General features: G+C 36.6%; 1 protein-coding gene across 4 annotated transcripts in view; it reads left to right on the top strand.

Annotated features, from left to right (window-relative positions):
- VPS13A (vacuolar protein sorting 13 homolog A (S. cerevisiae)) overlaps nucleotides 1-19,756 on the top strand; it is a 256,563-nt gene that overhangs the window by 65,213 nt on the left and 171,594 nt on the right. For all 4 annotated transcript variants that reach the window (XM_011984082.1, XM_011984081.1, XM_011984083.1 and 1 more), the window contains exons 18-21: nucleotides 6,477-6,666; nucleotides 6,747-6,861; nucleotides 15,891-16,027; nucleotides 18,717-18,849. In XM_011984082.1, the coding sequence (XP_011839472.1) occupies nucleotides 6,477-6,666; nucleotides 6,747-6,861; nucleotides 15,891-16,027; nucleotides 18,717-18,849 (575 nt within the window). The remainder of the gene's footprint in view (nucleotides 1-6,476; nucleotides 6,667-6,746; nucleotides 6,862-15,890; nucleotides 16,028-18,716; nucleotides 18,850-19,756) is intronic.

Here is a 19,756-nt window from a genome sequence, read left to right as displayed (position 1 = left end):
AATATCTTTGTGGTGTTCTCTGTATTTCCTGAATTTGAATGTTGGTCTGCCTTGCTAGGTTGGGGAAGTTCTCCTGGATGATATCCTGCAGAGTGTTTTCCAACTTGGTTCCATTTTCCCCATCACTTTCAGGCACACCAGTCAGACATAGATTTGGTCTTTTCATGTAATCCCATATTTTTTGGAAGCTTTGTTCATTTCTTGTTACTCTTTTTTCTCTACACTTCTCGCTTCATTTCATTCATTTGATCTTCAATCACTGATAGTCTTTCTTCCAGATGATTGAGTCGGTTGCTGAAGCTTGTACATTTGTCATGTAGTTCTCGTGTTATGGTTTTCATCTCTATCAGTTTTTTTAAGGACTTCTCTACATTGGTTATTCTAGTTAGCCGTTTGTCAAATCTTTTTTCATGGTTTTTAGTTTCTTTGCACTGGTTACATCGTTCCTCCTTTAGATCTGAAAAGTTTGATCGACTGAAGCCTTCTTCTCTCGACCTATCAAAGTCATTCTCCGTCCAGTTTGTTGTGTTGCTGGCGATGAGCTGCGTTCCTTTGGAGGGGGAGATGCGCTCTGATTTTTTGAATTTCCAGCTTTTCTGCACTGCTTTTTCCCCATCTTTGTGGTTTTATCTGCCTTTGGTCTTTGATGATGTTGATGTACTGATGGGGTTTTGGTGTGGATGTCCTTTCTGTTTGTTAGTTTTCTTTCTAACAATCAGGACTCTCAGCTGCAGGTCTGTTGGAGTTTGCTTGATGTCCACTCCAGGACCTGTTTGCCTGAGTATCAGCAGCGGAGGCTGCAGAAGATAGAATATTGCTGAACAGCGAGTGTTGCTGTCTGATTCTTCCTCTGGAAGCTTCGTCTCAGGGGTGTACCCCCCGTATGAGGTGTGAGGTGTCGATCTGCACCTAGTGGGGGATGTCTCCCAGTTAGGCAACTCAGGGGTCAGGGACCTACTTGAGCAGGCAGTCTGTCCGTTCTCATATCTCAACCTCCATGCTGGGAGATCCACTGTTCTCTTCAAAGCTGTCAGATGGGGGCATTTACCTCTGCCGAAGTTTCTACTGTTTTTCGTTTAGCTATGACCTGTCCCCAGGGGAGGAGTCTATAGAGGCAGGCCAGCCTCCTTGAGCTATGGTGGGCTCAACCCAATTCGAGCTTCCCAGGGACTTTGTTTACCTACTTAAGCCTCAGCAATGGCGCGCGCCCCCCCGCAGCCTCGCTGCCACCTTGCAGTTAGATCTCATACTGCTGTTCTGGCAATGAGGGCGGCTCCGTCGTCGTGGGGCCCTCTGGGCCAGGTGTGGGATATAATCTCCTGGTGTGCCGTTTGCTAAGACCCTTGGTAAAGCGTAGTATTAGGGTTGGAGTTACCCACCCTAATACTAGGGTGGTATTAGGGTGGGATTTTCCAGGTGTTGTGTGTCTCAATTTCCTTTGGCTAGGAAAAGGATTCCCAATTCCCTTCCCCCTTGAGCTTCCCAGGTGAGGTGGTGCTTCCTCCGCTTCAGCTCTCACTGGTTGGGCTGCACCCTTGGACCAGCGCCAACTGTCCGACACGACACGCCCCAGTGAGATGAACCCGGTACCTCAGTTGAAAATGCAGAAATCACCCGTCTTCTGTGTTGCTCATGCTGGGAGCTGGAGGCTGGAGCTGTTCCTATTTGGCCATCTTGGGCACGTCCCCCTGCTCTTTGTAGTTCTTCAAAGTGTAAAGTGAAGTTTTTGGTTTGATAGTCTTTCTTTTTTAATGTAGGCATTTGCAGACAAAAATTTCCCTATGAAAACTGCTTTGGATACATCTTGTATGTTTTGTAATATTGTGTTTGATTTGCATCCATTTCAACATATTTTCTGATTTCTGTTGTGTTTTTTTTTTTTTTTTTAACCTGTTCCTTCTTTAAGCATGTTTAATTTCCACATAATTGTGAATGTTTCAGTTTTTCTTCTGTTCAGTTCTAATTTGATTCCATTATGGTTGGAGAAGATGCTTGGTGTATTTTCTTGTTAAACTTTTTGTGATTTGTTTTGTGACCTAATGTTTGGTCTGTCCTGGAGAATGTTCCATGTGCTTGCACTTGAGAAGAATGTATCTTGCTGTTGTTGGGTAGAGTAGTCCATATTTGTCTGTTACATGTGGTTGGTTTATAATGTTGTTTGGGTTCTCTATTACTTGATTGTTCCTCTGCCTAAGTGTTCCTCATTTAATGGAAGTGGGAACTTGAAATTTCTAAGTGTTATTGTGAGCTATTTCTCCCTTTAATTCTTTCAAGGTGTGATTCATATATTTTGGGGACTTTGTTTGGTGTATACATGTTTGTAATTATTGTATCTTTGATGAATTGAGCCTCTTAATCAAAATATAATGACCTTTTTTTTCTTGTCACAGTTTTCTATTGAAAGATACTTAAGTTAATTAATTCATTTAGATACAGGGTCTTGCTTTGCCACCCAGGCTTGAGTGCAATGGTGTAGTCATAGCCTTACTGCAGCCTTGAATTCCTGGGCTCAAGTGATCTTCCCACCACAGCCTCTCGAGTAGCTGGGATTAAAGGTGTGAGCCACCATACCTGGCTAAAGATTATTTTATATGTTAGTATAACCACCCAGCTCTCTTTTGGTTACGAGTTACATGCAATATCTTTTTTCATCATTTCACTTTCAACCCGTATGTGTGTTTGGCTGTAAAATGTGTCTCTTTAAGGCAGTATGCCTATGGTCCCTGACTTAGGCTAGGTATATTAAATACATTTTTGACTTGGAATATTTTTGATGGGTTTATTGGGAAATAATCAGTCATAAGTTGAGGAGCATCTGTATTGTTGTATCATGTTTTTTTTCATCCAATCTGCCAGTCTCTGTCTTTCCTTTGATTAGTTTAATTTCATTTACATTTAACGTGTTTACTGGTAGGCAAGAAGTTCTGCCATTTTGCTATTTGTTTATTGTATGTCTTATATCTTCTGTCCCTTCAATTCCTCAATACTGTCTTCTTTTTTTTCTTTTTTTCTTTTTTTTTTTTTTTGAGATGGAGTCTGGCTCTGTCACCCAGGCTGGAGTGCAGTGGCCGGATCTCAGCTCACTGCAAGCTCCGCCTCCTGGGTTTACGCCATTCTCCTGCCTCAGCCTCCCGAGTAGCTGGGACTACAGGCGCCCGCCACCTCGCCTGGCTAGTTTTTTGTATTTTTTTTAAGAGAGACAGGGTTTCACCGTCAATACTGTCTTCTTAGTGTTTGTTAATTTTTTTGAGTATATATTTCTATTTCTTCCTCATTTCTTTTTCCAAACATATTTTAGTCATTTTGTTCAGGGCTACCGTAGGGATTACAATTAACATTCCGAATTTAAGACAGTCAAATTTGAATTGACACTAACTTAACTTTAATAGTGTATAAAAACTCTACTCTTATGCAGCTCCATTCTTCATCTTTATGTTATCATTTTCACAAATTACTGTTTTACATACGTGTATTCATTAGCCTAGGTTTATATTTAGTTTTATGTGTTTGTCTTTAAATCATAGAGAAATTAAAAAGAGGAGTTAAAAACCAAAAATGCAATTACTGGCTTTTTTCTTTGCTTATGTAGTTAGTATTACAAGGGTTTTTTATTTATTTGTATGGCTTCAAATTACTATCGAGTATCCTCCCATTGCAGCCTTTAGGACTCCCTTTAGCCTTTCTCGTGGGGCAAGTCTACTAATGACAGACTCAGTTTTTGTTCATCTGGAAATGTGTTCATTTTTCCTTCATTTTAGAAGGATAGTTTTGTGATATATAGATTTCTTGGTTGACTTTTTTTTTTTTCATTTAGCACTTTAAGTACATGATCTTGCTGCCATTTGGACTGCATAGTTTCTGAGGAGAAATTAGCTGTTAATCTATTAAGTATCTCATATATGTGATGAGTTGCTTCTCTCTTGCTGCTTTCAAGGTTTTCCTTTTTTGGCTTTTGACAGTTGGGTTATAATATGTCTCTGTGTGAGTCTCTGAGTTTATCCTAATTGGAGGTCTTTGAGCTTCTTGGATTTATAAATTTGTGTTCTTTATCAAATTTGAGAAGTTTCTGGCCATTAGTTCTCGCAGTATTTTTAATATCTTTTCTTTTTCTCATGTCCTTCGGAGAGTCCCGTAGTGTATATGTTGTTCCACTTGATGGTCTCCCACTTTAGGCATTGTTCATTGTTCTTCATTATTCTTTATGCTCCTCAGACTCAATCATTTCAGTGTCCTATATTCAAGTTTGATGGTTCTTTCTTTGGGCTGCTTACATCCTCTGTTAAACCTCTCTGCAGATGGTTCCCAAATCATGATTGTTTAGCTTACGATTTTTTGATTTTAGAATGGTGCAAAAGTGATCCATATTTAGTAGACATCTTACTTTGAGTATCCATACAACCTTTGTTTTTCACTTTTCAGTACAGTACTGAATAAATTCCATAAGCTATTTAACATTTTGTTGTAAAATAGGCCTTGTGTTAGATGATTTTTCCCAACTGTAGGCTAATATAACTATTCTGAGTACATTTAAGGTAGGGTAGGCTAGGCTATGATGCTTGGTAGGCTAGGTGTGTCAAGTGCATTTTAAACTTATGACATATTCAACTTACAATGATTTTATTGGGACATTACCCCATTATAAATCAAGAAACATCTGTAGTGAATTTTTCATATTGGCTGTTGTACTTTCCACCTTCAAAATTTCTATTTGGTTTTTTGTAATAATTTCTGTTGATTTATATTCTGCGCTCAAATGTTGTTTTCCTGGTTTTCTTTAGTTTTTGAGTGTAAGACAGCTTATTTAACATGTTGGCTTAGTGAACATAATGTCTGGTCTTCTCTTTTCTCTGTATGCTTTGTACATTTTCTGTTTAAAACTTGATGTTTTGAGTGGTATAATGTGGTAACTGTGGAGATTAGATTTCCCTCCCTCCGTGGTTTGTTGTTGATTGTTGAAGATGTAGTTTTCCATTTGTCTACTTACTGTAGTGGGTAGAATTGTGTCATCCAAAACAGTATGTCAATTTCTAATTCCCAGTACCTGCAAATACAGCCTTATTTGGAAATAGTCTTTGCAGATGTAATCAAGTTAAAATTAGTTCATGCTGTATTAGTGTTTGCTCTAACTGAATGATGTGTGCTCTTCAAAGAAAAGAGAAATTTGGACACAGACTCGGAAAATAAGACAGACTAGAGAAGACAATTTGAAGATAGACATAAAGAGGAGAATGCCGTGTGACGATATCTTCTTAGCTGCACCCATATTAATGTAGATTTTCTGTAATGTGGTGTGGGGATTAGAGGTGGAAGATGATCATAGCTCAGATGCCACAAGCTCTCCCTGTTCTTATCAAATTTCAGCAGATTTTTGTTTGTTTGTTTTGAAATGGAGTGTACTCTGTCGCCAGGCTGGAGTGCAGTGGCACAATCTCGGCTCACTCTGCCTCCTGAGTTCAAGAGATTCTCCTGCCTCAGGTTCCTGAGTAGCTAGGATTACAGGCAGGTACCACCACTCCCAGCTAATTTTTGTATTTTTAGTAGAGACGGAGTTACACCATGTTGGCCAGGATGGTCTCGATCTCTTGACCTCGTGATCCCCTTGCCTCGGCCTCCCAAAGTGCTGAGATTACAGGCGTGAGCCACTGTGCCCAGCCTAGATTTTCTTGAATAAAAGTTTTTCTGTTTGCTGTATGCCCTTAGATCAATTTCCAGAGATTTTATAATTTTCACTTGTTCTTTCCCTGTTTGGTTTGCTGGGGAGAAGAGTTGCTGAGCTCCTCACATAGTCATTCTCAAAGTCCTGCCTCATCCTTGGTTTTTAAATGTTTATTTTATTGTTTTATTTTTTTGAGACAGAATCTTACTCTGTTGCCCAGGCTGGAGGGCAGTGACATGACCTCGGCTCACTGCAACCTCCACCTCCCTGGTTCAAGCGATTTTCCTGCCTCAGTAGCTGGGACTGAGTAGCTGGGACTACAGGCAAACGCCCCCACACCTGGCTAACTTTTGTATTTTTAGTAGAGATGGGGTTTCACCATGTTGGCCAGTTTGGTCTCGAACTCTTGACCTCAAGTTATCCGCCTGTTTCAACCTCCCAAAACGCTGGGATTACGGCTGTGAGCCACATGTCTGGCCTTTAAATGTTTATTTTTATTTTTAGAAAAAAACGTGTGTGGAGTTGTGTTGTATGTGCAAAACTTTTCAGTTTTACATTAAGCATTGTAGATTTACTGTCATTTTAATTTTAGCTTATTATAACTTTGTTACATAGAAATCAACACAAATAGGATTCTTTGTGAATTAATCTATGTCAATTTAGAGGAACCATTGTATATCTTCTGTGATGGGAATGGACTGGAGTCAGAAACGCAAAGTGAAGTTGTCTTCATTAATATTTTAAATCATTTTCAATTGTAAAAATCCTTTACAGTTTTACTGATTACTAACTTTTGTTCTTTTTTTTTTTTTAAATGCAGATTTGAAACTAAAATAGATTCATTTCATATTACTGGCTTACCAGATAATTCAGAAAAACCCCGCCTCCTGTCTTCATTGGATGATGCAATGTCACTCTTCCAAATTACATTTGAGATAAATCCATTAGATGAAACTGTTACTCAGAGGTGTATCATAGAAGCTGAACCTTTAGAAATCATATATGATGCAGTAAGCATGTTTTTAAATTACTAAGTTTTAATATAATTCAGTTTGCTTTGAGTTTGTGATAATGATGTTTATCTTAACAGAGGACAGTGAATAGTATAGTGGAATTCTTCAGACCTCCAAAAGAGGTACATCTAGCACAGCTCACTTCAGCAACTTTGACAAAACTGGAAGAATTTCGCAATAAGACAGCAACAGGTAAATGCCAATATTAATGTTGATGAATTAAATACTGTATCCTATATTAAACTTTTATTTATGGTAGAATATTTTTAGTAAAGTTTATTTTAAATTTATGATATTTCTAGACTGGTTTTAGTTGACAGAAACTAATTTAGTACTTTTATGTTTAAAGGCAGATAAAACCATAATCATTTTTTACACTCAGAAAGTTGATACCTAGTAACCACGTTTAAGTTAGTTGCAGAATTTTGCTTAGGATACTTGGACCACTATTTATGACAAAAACTGGCCTCTCGTTTTCCTTTCTTAGAATGCGTTCCAGATTTTGATATATCAGCCTCAGGGAAAAAAGTTCTATCCTTTTTTATTCTATAGGAGAGTTTGAATAAGGTCAGGTATTATTTCTTCCTTAAATATTTGGCAGAGCTTAACAGTAAAACCACTTGGTTTTGGAGATTTCTTTGTAGGAAAATTTAAGATTACAGATTGAACTTTTTAATTAAATAGTTGACCATAGAGATTATCTGTATGATTTTAATGCTTTGTAATTGGTTAGGACTTGTTTTCTAACTCAATATATGATGCTAAAAAAAAATATTCCTCATATGCTGAAAAGCCTGTCTTTTTATATCTGTACCTATTCATTAGGTATGGATTGTTAATCATGTACTTCAAGTTTTTTGTATCCTTTTGTCACCTTGTTCTAACAGTTATTAAGAGAAATACATGAAAAATGCCTCGTTATCAATTGTGGATTTTTCTATTTCTAATAGATCTGTCAGTTTGTTTAAAAAAATAAATTTGGCTGGGCATGGTGGCTCACGCCTGTAATCCCAGCACTTTGGGAAGCCGAGGTGGTTGGATCACCTGAGGTCAGAGTTTGAGACCAGCCTGGCCAACATGGCAAAACCATAATAGAGATGGGGTTTTAATAGAGAGCGGGTTTCACCAGCTTGGGCAACGGAGCGACACTCTGCCACACACACACAACATAATAATAATAAAAATTTAAAAAAATAAATTTTAAGGCTGTCATTAAGTACATGCAGGAGTAAATTATTTTTCCTCCTATAAACCAAATATTTTATCTGTGTAAAGTTGACCACCTGTATTTTTAATGCTTTAATTTTTTTCCCTTTGCACTTTTTTACTTTATTTTATTTTTGATCTGATATCAGTATGAAGTACAAAGTTTCTTTTCATTAGAATTTACCTGGTGTATGTTTTTTCTTTTATTTTTACTTTTTCCCTATATGTTTTCAGATGTGTCAAGTCAACAACAGGTAATAGGATTTTTTCCAATCTAAATTTATGATCCTTATTTTTTATTTATATCTACTGTTTGCATTTAATTAATGTATTTAGGCTTATGTCTAACAACCTATTTTGTGCTTTTGAATTTGGTTTTCCTTGTTTTATTTTTCTTGCCTTCCTTTGGATAAATTCTAGGATGCCTTTCTTCCCCCTTCCCTACATTCGATCGGGAAGTTAAATATTCTCTCTCTCTTTTTATTTTAGAAATTACAGTATACATTTTTATAAAAATATAAATATAATGAATAATTTTATATTCTCCTAGTCATTATATGGACTTTAGTACTGTTGAACTTTATATACTATCCCCATATACTAATTTTTGTACTTAAAAAAAACTTTATTGGACTATATGCGTATAGTTCATGGTAGTTTAGAATTACTAATGCATTTACTACCTTCTTTGCTCTTCATTTCTCTTACACCTACACTTTTTATCTGATTTTATTTTCTTTCTGTTGGAAGTTCATCTTTTTTTTTTCTTTTTCCAACCTCCGTCTCCTGGGTTCTAGCAATTCTCCTGCCTCAGCCTCCTGACTAGCTGGGATTACAGTCACCCACCACAATGTCTGGCTATTTTTTAAAAAAAATTTTAATAGAGATGGGATTTCACCATGTTGGCCAGGCTGCTCTTAAACTCCTGACCTCAGGTGATCCATCTGCCTCGACCTCCCAAAGTGCTGGGATTATAGGTGTGAGCCACCATGCCTGGCTATTTTTTAAAAAAAATTTTAATAGAGATGGGATTTCACCATGTTGGCCAGGCTGCTCTTAAACTCCTGACCTCAGGTGATCCATCTGCCTCGACCTCCCAAAGTGCTGGGATTACAGGAGTGAGGCACCATGCCTGGCCTGGAAGTTCATTTGTAAACTTCCCTTGTAAATATTTTATCTTGTAAGAATCTGCTGGTGGCAAATCTGTGCTTTTTTTTTTTTTTTTTGATACAGAGTCTTGCTCTGTCGGCCAGGCTGGGGTGCAGTGACATAATCTCGGCTCACTGCAACCTCTGCCTCCTGAGTTCAAGCACTTCTTTTGCCTCAGCCTTCTGAGTAGCTGGAATTACAGGGGTATGCCTCCATGCCCAGTTAATTTTTGTATTTTTGCTAGAGATGGAGTTTCACCATGTTGGCCAGGCTGGTCTGGACCTCCTATCCTCAGGTGATCCATCTCCCTCAGCCTCCCAAAGTGCTGGGATTACAGGCATGAGCCACCATGCCCCGTTGTATATTAGTTTGGCATGACACTACTGCATATAGAATTAAAGGTTGATGTTCATTTTCTCCTTAACACATTGAAGAGGCCATTCTGTCTTTAGGTTTTCATTACTGATGTTGAGAATTCAGGTGTCAGTGTGTCTGCTGTTTTTTTGTACATTATCTACCCTTTTACATTCAAGAACTTTTTATCTTTTGTATTCTGTTGTTGCAATTTGGTGTATCCAGCTATAGATTTGCTTTATATATCCTTTTTGGGATTCATTGGATTTCATGAATCTGAGTACTGGGATTTTTAATGAATTGTAATGATTTCTAGAAAATCTGTCTGGAAAATTATTAGCCACTGACTCTTTACATATATTCTCTTCTGGAATTCTGGCTAAATGAATTTTAGCCTTTCTTACTCCATCTTCCATTCTCCTTAACTTCTGTATCCTGCTTTGTTTCCATCTGTTCTTCTCTGTGTTACATGCTGGGTCATTTCTTCTAATTTATCTTTTAGTTTACTGAGTCCTTTTTTAGCCATGTCCAATGTGGTATCAAATCTCTTCATTAAGTTTAATTTCAGTGATTATATTTTTCCCTTTAGGAATTCTGTTTGGTTAAATTTAAAATCTGCGTTGTCATTCTTTTTTGGTTTTGTATTTCCCATGGATATCTTTACACTTGTCGTCTTTTTTTTTTTTTTTTTTTTTTTAGAGATCATAAGTACAGTATTTTATATTCTGTCTCACCAGTTAGTTCTCCCTCTTCAGATAGTCCGTTATGTGAAGGCTTTTGTGGTTCTCTTTTTCCTATCTTCTTTCTTTTGTTTCTTTTGATTCTTACTCATGGTAATGTGTGTCTTTTTATGCTTGGTAATTTTTCATTGTAGTCTGCTCATTTTCCTTAGAATATTATTTGGGAGAATTCTCTGAAGCCTGAGATAACTGAGCCTTCATTCAGGGAAGATTTATATTTCTTCTGCCAGGTACCTTGGGTATGTTGGTGGCATAACTAAATTCATTGCTTAAGACATTCTGGACTGCCAAAGAATTGTTGGGCTACATACCTCCTTGAGGAATGTATCATAGTTACAATTCACAGAGGTATTACCTTTTTCTTCTAATTTTTCTCAGGGCCTTTGTTTGCGTCCCCCTGTGAGTGTGTTTTAGGGAGAGGAAGGTTTAATTTCAGGATTATTCTTTGTTTGAGTGAGTGTCCTTTAATGTTTCAGATTTGTGAGGAGAACTCTTGCTAGACTCTCCATCTTTGTCTTCTGTTTCCTCTGTTCTGAGAGGCTGAAATTCTCATTGGAGTAAGATCCAATTTCATTGTCAAAGTTTTAAAATTCTGGTTTTGTTAAGTCTGGAGTACACTTCTAATTGAACTCAGAATTTGTCCCATTTTGGTGGCTATAAAATCTGGCATGAAATTATAGTTTTTCTCTTGCCATTTTTATTATATTCACTTTATCCTTGTTGGTAGATATGAGATGTACTATCTGTCATTTTCCTTTGTTCTCTCTCCTAAGATAAAATAATTTAGATAAGTGAGTCAAGAAATCACTTCACATTTTGATAAGACCTTCAGGAAATGTCTAACTAGTTGTCTTTTGTTAGGCTATATTGTTATATGCATCTTGATTCATTATTTTTCTTTTTTTTCACGGAAAAGTATGTGTTATATTCTTCAAAATATATGTGTCTTTCTTCTCTGGCTTTTGCTCATTTTTCTCTACTATTTTTATATCCGAATGTTTTAAATTAGATCGTACGTGAATACCTTACCTCTAGAAACTGTAGGGTTTGCATTTATTCCTGTATTCTTTGTTAAAATCTGGGAATTCCATTTCTAGTTCACATTCTGTATATTGGTATATTATATACTGAGTAGAAACCAAAGCATAAGATCAGGCTACTTCTAGTCAGTTGTTCTTGATTGATAGAAACTCATAAATACAAATTAATCATATTGGAAACACACTACAGACATCCAGATTTTGAGATATTTTTATTTCTTAAGATTTGTTTTCCTAAACTTTATTACTTAAAAAAATTACCAAACAGTAAATATCCACAATATAAAGTTCACATGTTACAGAAACATGTTTTAGAAAGTGGAAGTCTTCAGTATTTTAGCTTCTGTACATAATAACCTCTAAAATTTGAAGTCTGTTCTTCCAACTTTGTTTTCTTTTCTACACCAATAGTATAAAAATGCTAATTCTATGAAAAAAATGGAAAGCTTCTATGATAGGTTTTTGTGCTTAATTTTTTAAATTTAATGTATTTTGGATTTTTTCTAGAAAGTTAAAATTTACCTATTTGTGAAGTGACTCATATATGTTATAATGACTCAGGTTACTTAGGTTCTTTCCTTCCCTCATTTTTCTCCTTTCTTCCTTTTATTTTGTTACATTCTTCTCTATTAATATCCTGGTTTCTTTGTTGTATTATAGGTTGAATATCCTGTAGCAGAAATGTTTGGGATCAGAAATATTTCACATTTCTTTGGATATTGGAATATTTGCATTTTACTTACTTGTTGAACATCCTTAATTGGGAAATATGAAATTCAGAGTGTTCTAAGAAGCATTTTCTGTGAATATGATCTTTGAGCATCATGTTATTGTGGTGCTGAAAAAGTTTTAGATCCTGAAGCATTTTGATTTTGGATTTTCAGATTAGGGATGCTCAGCTTGTTATTTCCCCCTTCCTTTCTAGGAACTCAAGGTCTTTCAGGTCTTTTTGTTGTCGAGTATGGCACGAGCTTACAGAACCTGCTCAACTAGTTATCCTTTGTCTCTGGCAGGAAAACAGATGTGATCATTTGCTAAAACTCTTCTTTCAGAGTACAAGGTTCTCTGATAGGATCGTAGCAAATCATTTTCTTTCAGTTATTTCATTTATTTACTCATTTAAATATATATAAAGAGTCTAATCTATATGTCAGATGCTGTGCTAGGTTTTAGGGAACATAGCAATGACCAGAATGGATGTAGTTCTTGCCTATTGATGGATGTTACACTTTTATGGATAGGACAAGTATAAAACTAAGAGCAATCTACTGGAAAATTTTGATTAATGCCGTATGGGTCCAATCAGGAGAGTAAAACCACACAGTAATTTTGATGGGTATATTTAATGTAATGAATTATTAACTGTAATGAAGGATTGTTTTGTTACTCCAAAGAGTAAATTTAAAGAATATAGCAAGGGGCCAAGTGCTGTGGCTCATACTTGTAATCCCAGAGCTTTTGGTGTCCAAGCGGGGAGGAACACTTGAGGTCAGGAGTTGGAGACCAGCCCGGAAAACATAGAAAGACCCTGTCTCTACAAAAAATTACAAAATTTGTCAGGTTTGGTGGCGTGTACCTATTGTCCCAGCTACTTGGCAGGCCAGAGACTGGAGGATTGCTTGAGCCCAGGAGGTCAGGACTGCAGTGAGCTATGATAGCAACTCCTACATTGCAGCCTAAGTGACAGAGTGAGATGCTGTCTCCAAAAATACATGTATTTAAGAAGAGTAGTTATAAGGAATATAGAATTGAGACAGTGTTCCCTAGGAAGAGGTCTCTGTCTTCCCTGAGAATTGAAATCCACATCTTGTTGGAGAAGGAACCTCTGTGAGTCACTGAATGGCAGAAAAGCCATGCTGGTGTCTTTCTGGTAACCTGCTCTCTAAAACTCTCTGGAAATCCATCCTCTGAGGTGAAAAGGGAAAAATATTCATGGGGCAACGTCTCACTGCCCTCGTTCTGCTGTGAAACCACCTGAGGAGGCTTCTAGGGGCAGAATACTGGCTTTTGAGTGCTGTCGGCCCTTGTGCACGGCATGCATTGTGTTGGAGGAAGGCGCAGTGTTGCAGGATATTGCTAAATGAGTGTACTGGAACCAGGAAGCAAACTCTTTTCTCCTGCAGTGTCTCTCCTGTGTTCATTATCTATTTCAGTGCTAGTTGGCAAAGAAAAATCATTTAAGCAACTCAAATCTACTTTCACAGAGCAGACAAGTGGGTGAATTTGGAGCTGAGTGAGGAAACAATTCTATAATCAGCCCAAATGCTGTTAAGGAAATGAGAATGATAGATGCCCCAATTTAGTTTTGGTGGTAGTGTCAGAGAAGATCTCTGAAAATTCAACATTAAGACCAGATATATTTGCAGGATCCACACTGCTAAAGGGTATAAGAAAGAGCCTTCAAGGTGATGGTCAACTGTGAAGAGCTTAACTTAACAAACAGTTGGGTGAATTTGGAAGTTGTGGAAAGCTGAACTGGTTCTAATGTAATGAGTGAGGGGAGAGCGGAGGGATGTTAAAGATGCATACTCTTGATTATGCAAAAATGAAAATCATATTAAGCAGTTAGGATTTTGTTGTAAGTGCAATGGAAAATAGGGGAGAGACCCAATACACTTAAGCTCAAAATAAAATACTCTCCACTCTCTTCCATTAAAAATAACTTAGAGAAATCATTGTGTCCTGGCATCAAGAAAGGCTTTGTTGAAACTAAGGCTTACGGTAGAACTTCCAAGGAGTACCAGAACTTTGATTTGTAGAGGCCAGAATACACGAGGAATCCTTAGACTGGAGATGGAAATGAAGATAGAGAAATGCTTAACAGACAGACTCTGGAGAATCTTGAATGTCAGATTGACCCTTCTGGATGCTTCTTGTTGCTTTAGTAAAATCATGCCATCTGTGTTTGAATCCAAATCATTTGGGGAAAAAGAATGAATAACCGTTTGAGTCAATTCTGCTCTTAAGTTTCAGCCTAATTGGATGATCTTCAGAATTTTTGATGATCTGTCAGTCTGTTTTCAAACCTCTATCTCATCTCTCCTCCCATCCTCATTTTAAGAGATTTCACTTGAATTTGCTTCTTACAGGCTATGGGAAATGCCAAGGTTTTTTCTTCTTCTCTCTACTAGAGTCTTGCTTGGGCTGCCTGGGCAAGGCCACTGGAATCCCTTAAAGATGACACAGTTTTGATTAGAGTTTCTCATATTTCAAGGAAGAGCCGTCCCAGATATAATTTATTAGTGTTATTTTTATAAAGAATACTGGAGGCAGCGTAATTTGTGAAGAAAATAGGTTTATTTGTTTCATGGTTCTACAGGCTGTACAAGAAGCATGACTCCAGCATCTCCCTTTGGTGAGGGTTTCAGAATGCTTCCACTCATGGCAGAAAGGGTTAGGGAGCCCACATGTGCAGAGATCACATGGCAAGGGAAAGGAAGGAGGTGCCAGGCTCTTTTAAACAACAAGCTCTAACTCACAGAGCAAGGACTCAGTCGTTACCATGAGGACAACACCAAGCTGCTTGTGAGGACTCTGCCCCCGTGACTCAGACAGCTCTTATTAGGGTCCCACCTTCAACATTAAAAATCAGGTGTCAGCATGAGTTTTGGAGGGGTGAAACACCAAACTGTAGCACAGACTTAGATTACTTATTTTCTATTTTAATTTAAATAGATATTTAAAACAGAAGATATTTTAATTTCTTTTAATTTATTCATTTTCCTTTCTGTTGGCTTGTATATCAAGCTGATTATGTGTTGGCACTTGACACTTGTTCGATGTCTGCTTTTAAGCTTTGTAATTGTGTATATATATTTATTTGTAATTTTAAGTACATTAAAATTGTTGACATATTCTTTAATTTGAACATGTATTCTTTAATGATAAATTCTTAACTTTAAAGGTTATATTAAAAGGTACCGACCTGCCTACGTTTTGTGTGTGTGTATGTGAAAAACTGTGCCTTTTTGTTTGAGTGTCAGATCTTTTTAAACTTTGTAAGTCAAATATCTCTTTTTTACTCAAACTGATTTGATGGCTGCTCATATAATTTTTTATTTTAAGAAAGGGTTCTCATCTCATAGAAAATAATTTGTTTAGAATTAAAAGCTGATGCTGGACTTAGGGACATAAAATAGATGACTTTGGTATACTAATCACATGCAAGTGAATGAATTAAATTTATTAAACTAAAAAACTCCAAGTGAATGAAGGACCTAGGGAATGGGAAACTCTGGTTTGTTGCCTTTTCTGGTTTACATATGATTTTATTGAAGATGATTTGATAATCCAGGATTTTTTATATTCTCAGAATAATACTAAGATCAAGTATTATTGTTCAGTATGGTAAGTGTAGCTCTATGAAGTTTATGATTTGAGAAGTATCTATGTAGATTCTAAGAGTTGTTGTGAATAAATGTTTTATGCCACTGAAACTTTTTTGTTTTTTTTGGTCTATATCTTTCTTCCCAATTTTACCAAAATTGAGTTTATAGGTTAAAAATTTTTTTTTGAGGAATTACTCCAATTTTGTACTCAGCTATATTTAAATAGGAGTGCACGCATTGGCAGATATTTTAAATTTTATATTGGAAGTATTTTGCTGAGGTCATTTTAAAATTAATACTAATTTTACATTAAGATTGTTTTATCAGTTCATATATTTAGTGATTCTATATTTCTCGAGTAATTTATGAAAAGTATTCATAGAAAATATTTACATTTTTTCCAGGTCTACTGTATATTATTGAAACACAGAAAGTTCTTGATCTCAGAATTAATTTGAAGGCTTCATATATTATTGTCCCACAAGATGGAATTTTTAGTCCTACATCAAATCTGCTTCTTTTGGACCTTGGTCATCTTAAGGTATATACTAATAATATTTGATTTATGATGTAGCATTTAGGGTGTTTCTTTGTTTAAAATGTATTTTGTTTTTTAGACAGTTTGATTTGTAGGGTTTTTTCCTGTATTTGTGGTAGATAAGTAAGATTTGAGAAATCTTCCTTTCTGATAAACAAAGTGAAGTCTCAATTAGGTAGTTTTCCTACACTTATGAAAACAAAATGACCAATTAAACTCTGCAGGGTCAGGTTAGAATCTAAGATTGATTGATTGACTGATTGATTGATTGATTGATTTGAGACACAATCTTGCTCTGTCGCCCAGGCTGGAATACAGTACTGTGACCTTGGCTTACTGTAACCTCTGCCTCCTAGGTTCAGGTGATTCTCAGGCCTCAGCCTCCTATCTGGGACTATATGTGCCCGCCACCACACCCGCCTAATTTTTGTATTTTTAGTAGAGACAGAATTTCACTATATTGCCCAGACTGGTCTCGAACTCCTGTAATAAAGTGATCCACTTGCATTGGCCTCCCTAAGTGCTGGGATTACTGGCGTGAGCCCCCACACCTGGCCCAAATCTAAGATTTATATTTATAGTATTTGAGAGTCATACTTGAGAAGCTGATTTCTTTCTCAATTTAGATCTATTACTTGATTACTTAAAGTATATAGAATGAGAGAGAATTCTGGAAACAATCAAATACATCTTCATCTTTCTGAAATTTTTTGTATGTAAAATTATATATATAGACATTTTAATATTTGTATTAAATAATTCTAAATTGAGAAATGGCCTTCCTCCGTTTACCTAAGTCACTTCCTTTTTTTCTTTTTTCTTTTTTTTTTTTGAGACAGAGTCTGGCTCTGTGGCCCAGGCTGGAGTGCAGTGGCGCGATCTCAGCTCACTGCAAGCTCCGCCTCCCCGGTTCCCGCCATTCTCCTGCCCCAGCCTCCCGAGTAGCTGGGACTACAGGCCCCCTCCACCATGCCTGGCTAACTTTTTTGTATTTTTCAGTAGAGATAGGGTTTCACTGTGTTAGCCAGGATGGTCTTGATTTCCTGACCTCGTGATCCGCCCGCCTTGGCCTCCCAAAGTGCTGGGATTACAAGCATGAGCCACCGCGCCTGGCCCTTTTTTCGTAATTATATACTTTTTTCTTTCCAAATTTTCAGTGGAGAATACATTTTTTTGTGGTATTCTAGATCTGTACTCTTCACTATAGTACCCACTGACCAGCCACATGTGGTTATTTAAATTAATTAGAATTAAATAAAATTAGTTCAGTTTCTTAGTCATATTAGCCACATTTAAGAGTTTAATAGTCAGAAGTGGCTAGTGGCTACTGTATTTTTTGTTTTTGTTTTTGAGACATAGTCTCACTCTGTTGTCCAAGCTGGAGTGCAGTGGCATGATTTCAGCTCACTGAAACCTCTGCCCCCGAGTTCAAGTGATTCTTCTGCCTCAGCCTCCCAAGTAGCTGGGATTTCAGGTGTGCACCACCATGCCCAGCCAATTTTTGTATTTTTAGTAGAGATGGGGTTTCACCATGTTGGTCAGGCTGGTCTTGAGCCCCTGACCTCAAGTTATCCACTGTCATTGATCTCCCAAAGTGTTGGGATTACAGGCGTGAGCCACTGTGCCCGGCCTGTATTTGAAAGCATTGATACAGAACATTTCCGTTATTGTAGAAGTTCTATTAGACAGCATTGCTGTAAATCATTAAATATAGAGGAATATCTATCACAATTTAAAGAACCAAGAGAGGTGGATAATATTAGAATGCTGTTTCTGGCCACCTAACAAAAATACGTGCCTGTCCTTGGTACTGACATCTTCCCTTATCCTATTTTTTAAAATTATGCATTTGTTAATTGTGTAAACACCCACTGGGTATATATTTATAATAAAATTTATGCAGCTTGTTATTCACATTTGAATTTTCAGTTGTTTCAAGGGCAGTGTGGTATAAAAGAGCATAAAGTTAGGAGTAAGGATATCTAATTTTGTGATTTTAGGCAATTTGCTTAACCTGTTACCTAAAATTGATTACTTTTCAAACAGAGATAATCTTTTTTTGAGGATTTACTTCACATGAGCTATATAGAGGGAAAAAAAGTTAAAAAATATATGTGTACACACATGTATTTTTATGAGTAAGAGCTTTATGTACTATTGTGGAGTCATCTCCAGGGTGTTTAAGTGAGAAAAGGAATGTGCACAGTATGCCAAGAAAGGAGAGATGCAAATATAACTTGCCTGGAGTTGCATAAATGGCAGAGTTGGAACTAAAATTCAGCTATCCTATTTAATTCTGGACTCTTTTACTTCTTGTTGTAAAGCTATATCAGTATTTGTCATACTGTAGAAACATTTTATAAGCTAAATTTGTCTCTTGATCTTGCTCTTAATGAGAAAGCCTCTTATCACATTTAAAAAATTTGTACACGTATTATTCTTCAGGACCATCTTGGTTTCTTTCTTTTAATGTAAGTAAATGGGAAATATATCCTAATATGTAAAAATTTATTTTCTCTCTCTCATCATATACCTCATGGATGAGGACCTTTCTAATAGCCTTATTACGTATGCTTACTTGTGAATTTATCCTCTCATATTAACATTTTATATTATAGGTCTAAAAATTAAAACTTTATACTTACATTTTGAAGTATTTTGCATAGTCTAAACTATTAAAATTAACTTGAAGGTGACAAGTAAAAGTCGTTCTGAATTACCAGATGTGAAACAAGGTGAGGCCAATCTTAAAGAGATAATGGATATAGCTTATGATTCCTTTGATATTCAACTTACAAGCATACAGCTGCTTTACAGTAGAGTTGGTGAGTATAAAATGCATTATCTGTTGATTGATTTTGTTGAAGTGATTAATTAGGTTTTTAGGCGCTTTGAAGACCTTCCTCTTAAATGTGTTAGAACTTCTATGTTTTTGAATTAGAAATGATAGTAAATATTGGTTAGCTGTTCTTACCAGGAGCAGTCTTGCCCCCCAAGAGACATTTGTTGATATCTGGAGACATCTTTGGTTGTTACAGATAGAGGGTGTGTGGCACTCCTAGCATCTAGTGGGTGAAGGTGAGGGATACTACTAAGCATCCTACAATATACAAGCCAGTCCCTCATGACAAATATCAGTAGTGCTGAGGTCGAGAAATCCTGATCTATATCAGTGTTTTTCAGCCTTTGACCAAAGTTGGCCCATATTGAAAATGATATTGGTATTACTACACAGCTGGATAACCAGAAGATATTGCTCAGGACTAGAAGTAAGCAGCCTGGGGATTCTGACAGTCATGGACAGCCATACAAAGACTGACGAGGGTCATTCTCCTTGGCATACTTGTATCTCATTCACTGTGGTGTACCAGTCAGGAGTCTCTGATTTAGAGCTAGTTTTTAAGATGAAGTCAAAGCCAGAAATTCACATGACAAGAGCCTTTTAAGTAGTTAGGAAGAGACCCCAGACTCATTCAGCTTTCTTTTCATTCTGTTATACTGCTTTTGAATCCCTAGAGTGTTAGTGAACATGCAGATAATTCAATAAAGTTTGATCTGTTGAAGAGATCCATATGTAGAGATCTGTATGTTTGTATGCGGTCAGATTTTAATTACCTGAGCTAACCAATAAAAGGAGAAACAATGAGAATCCAAAGTAGTTATTATCAAAATTGTTAATTTGTATGGGACTGAAACATTTTATTTCTTTAATTATATTTGCTTCAGGATAGT

Source organism: Mandrillus leucophaeus, unplaced genomic scaffold (assembly GCF_000951045.1).
Source record: "Mandrillus leucophaeus isolate KB7577 unplaced genomic scaffold, Mleu.le_1.0 Scaffold260, whole genome shotgun sequence".
Lineage (NCBI taxonomy): Eukaryota > Metazoa > Chordata > Mammalia > Primates > Cercopithecidae > Mandrillus > Mandrillus leucophaeus.
The sequence above is the reverse complement of the archived record's forward strand: the minus strand, read 5'-3'. Positions and strand labels throughout refer to the sequence as shown.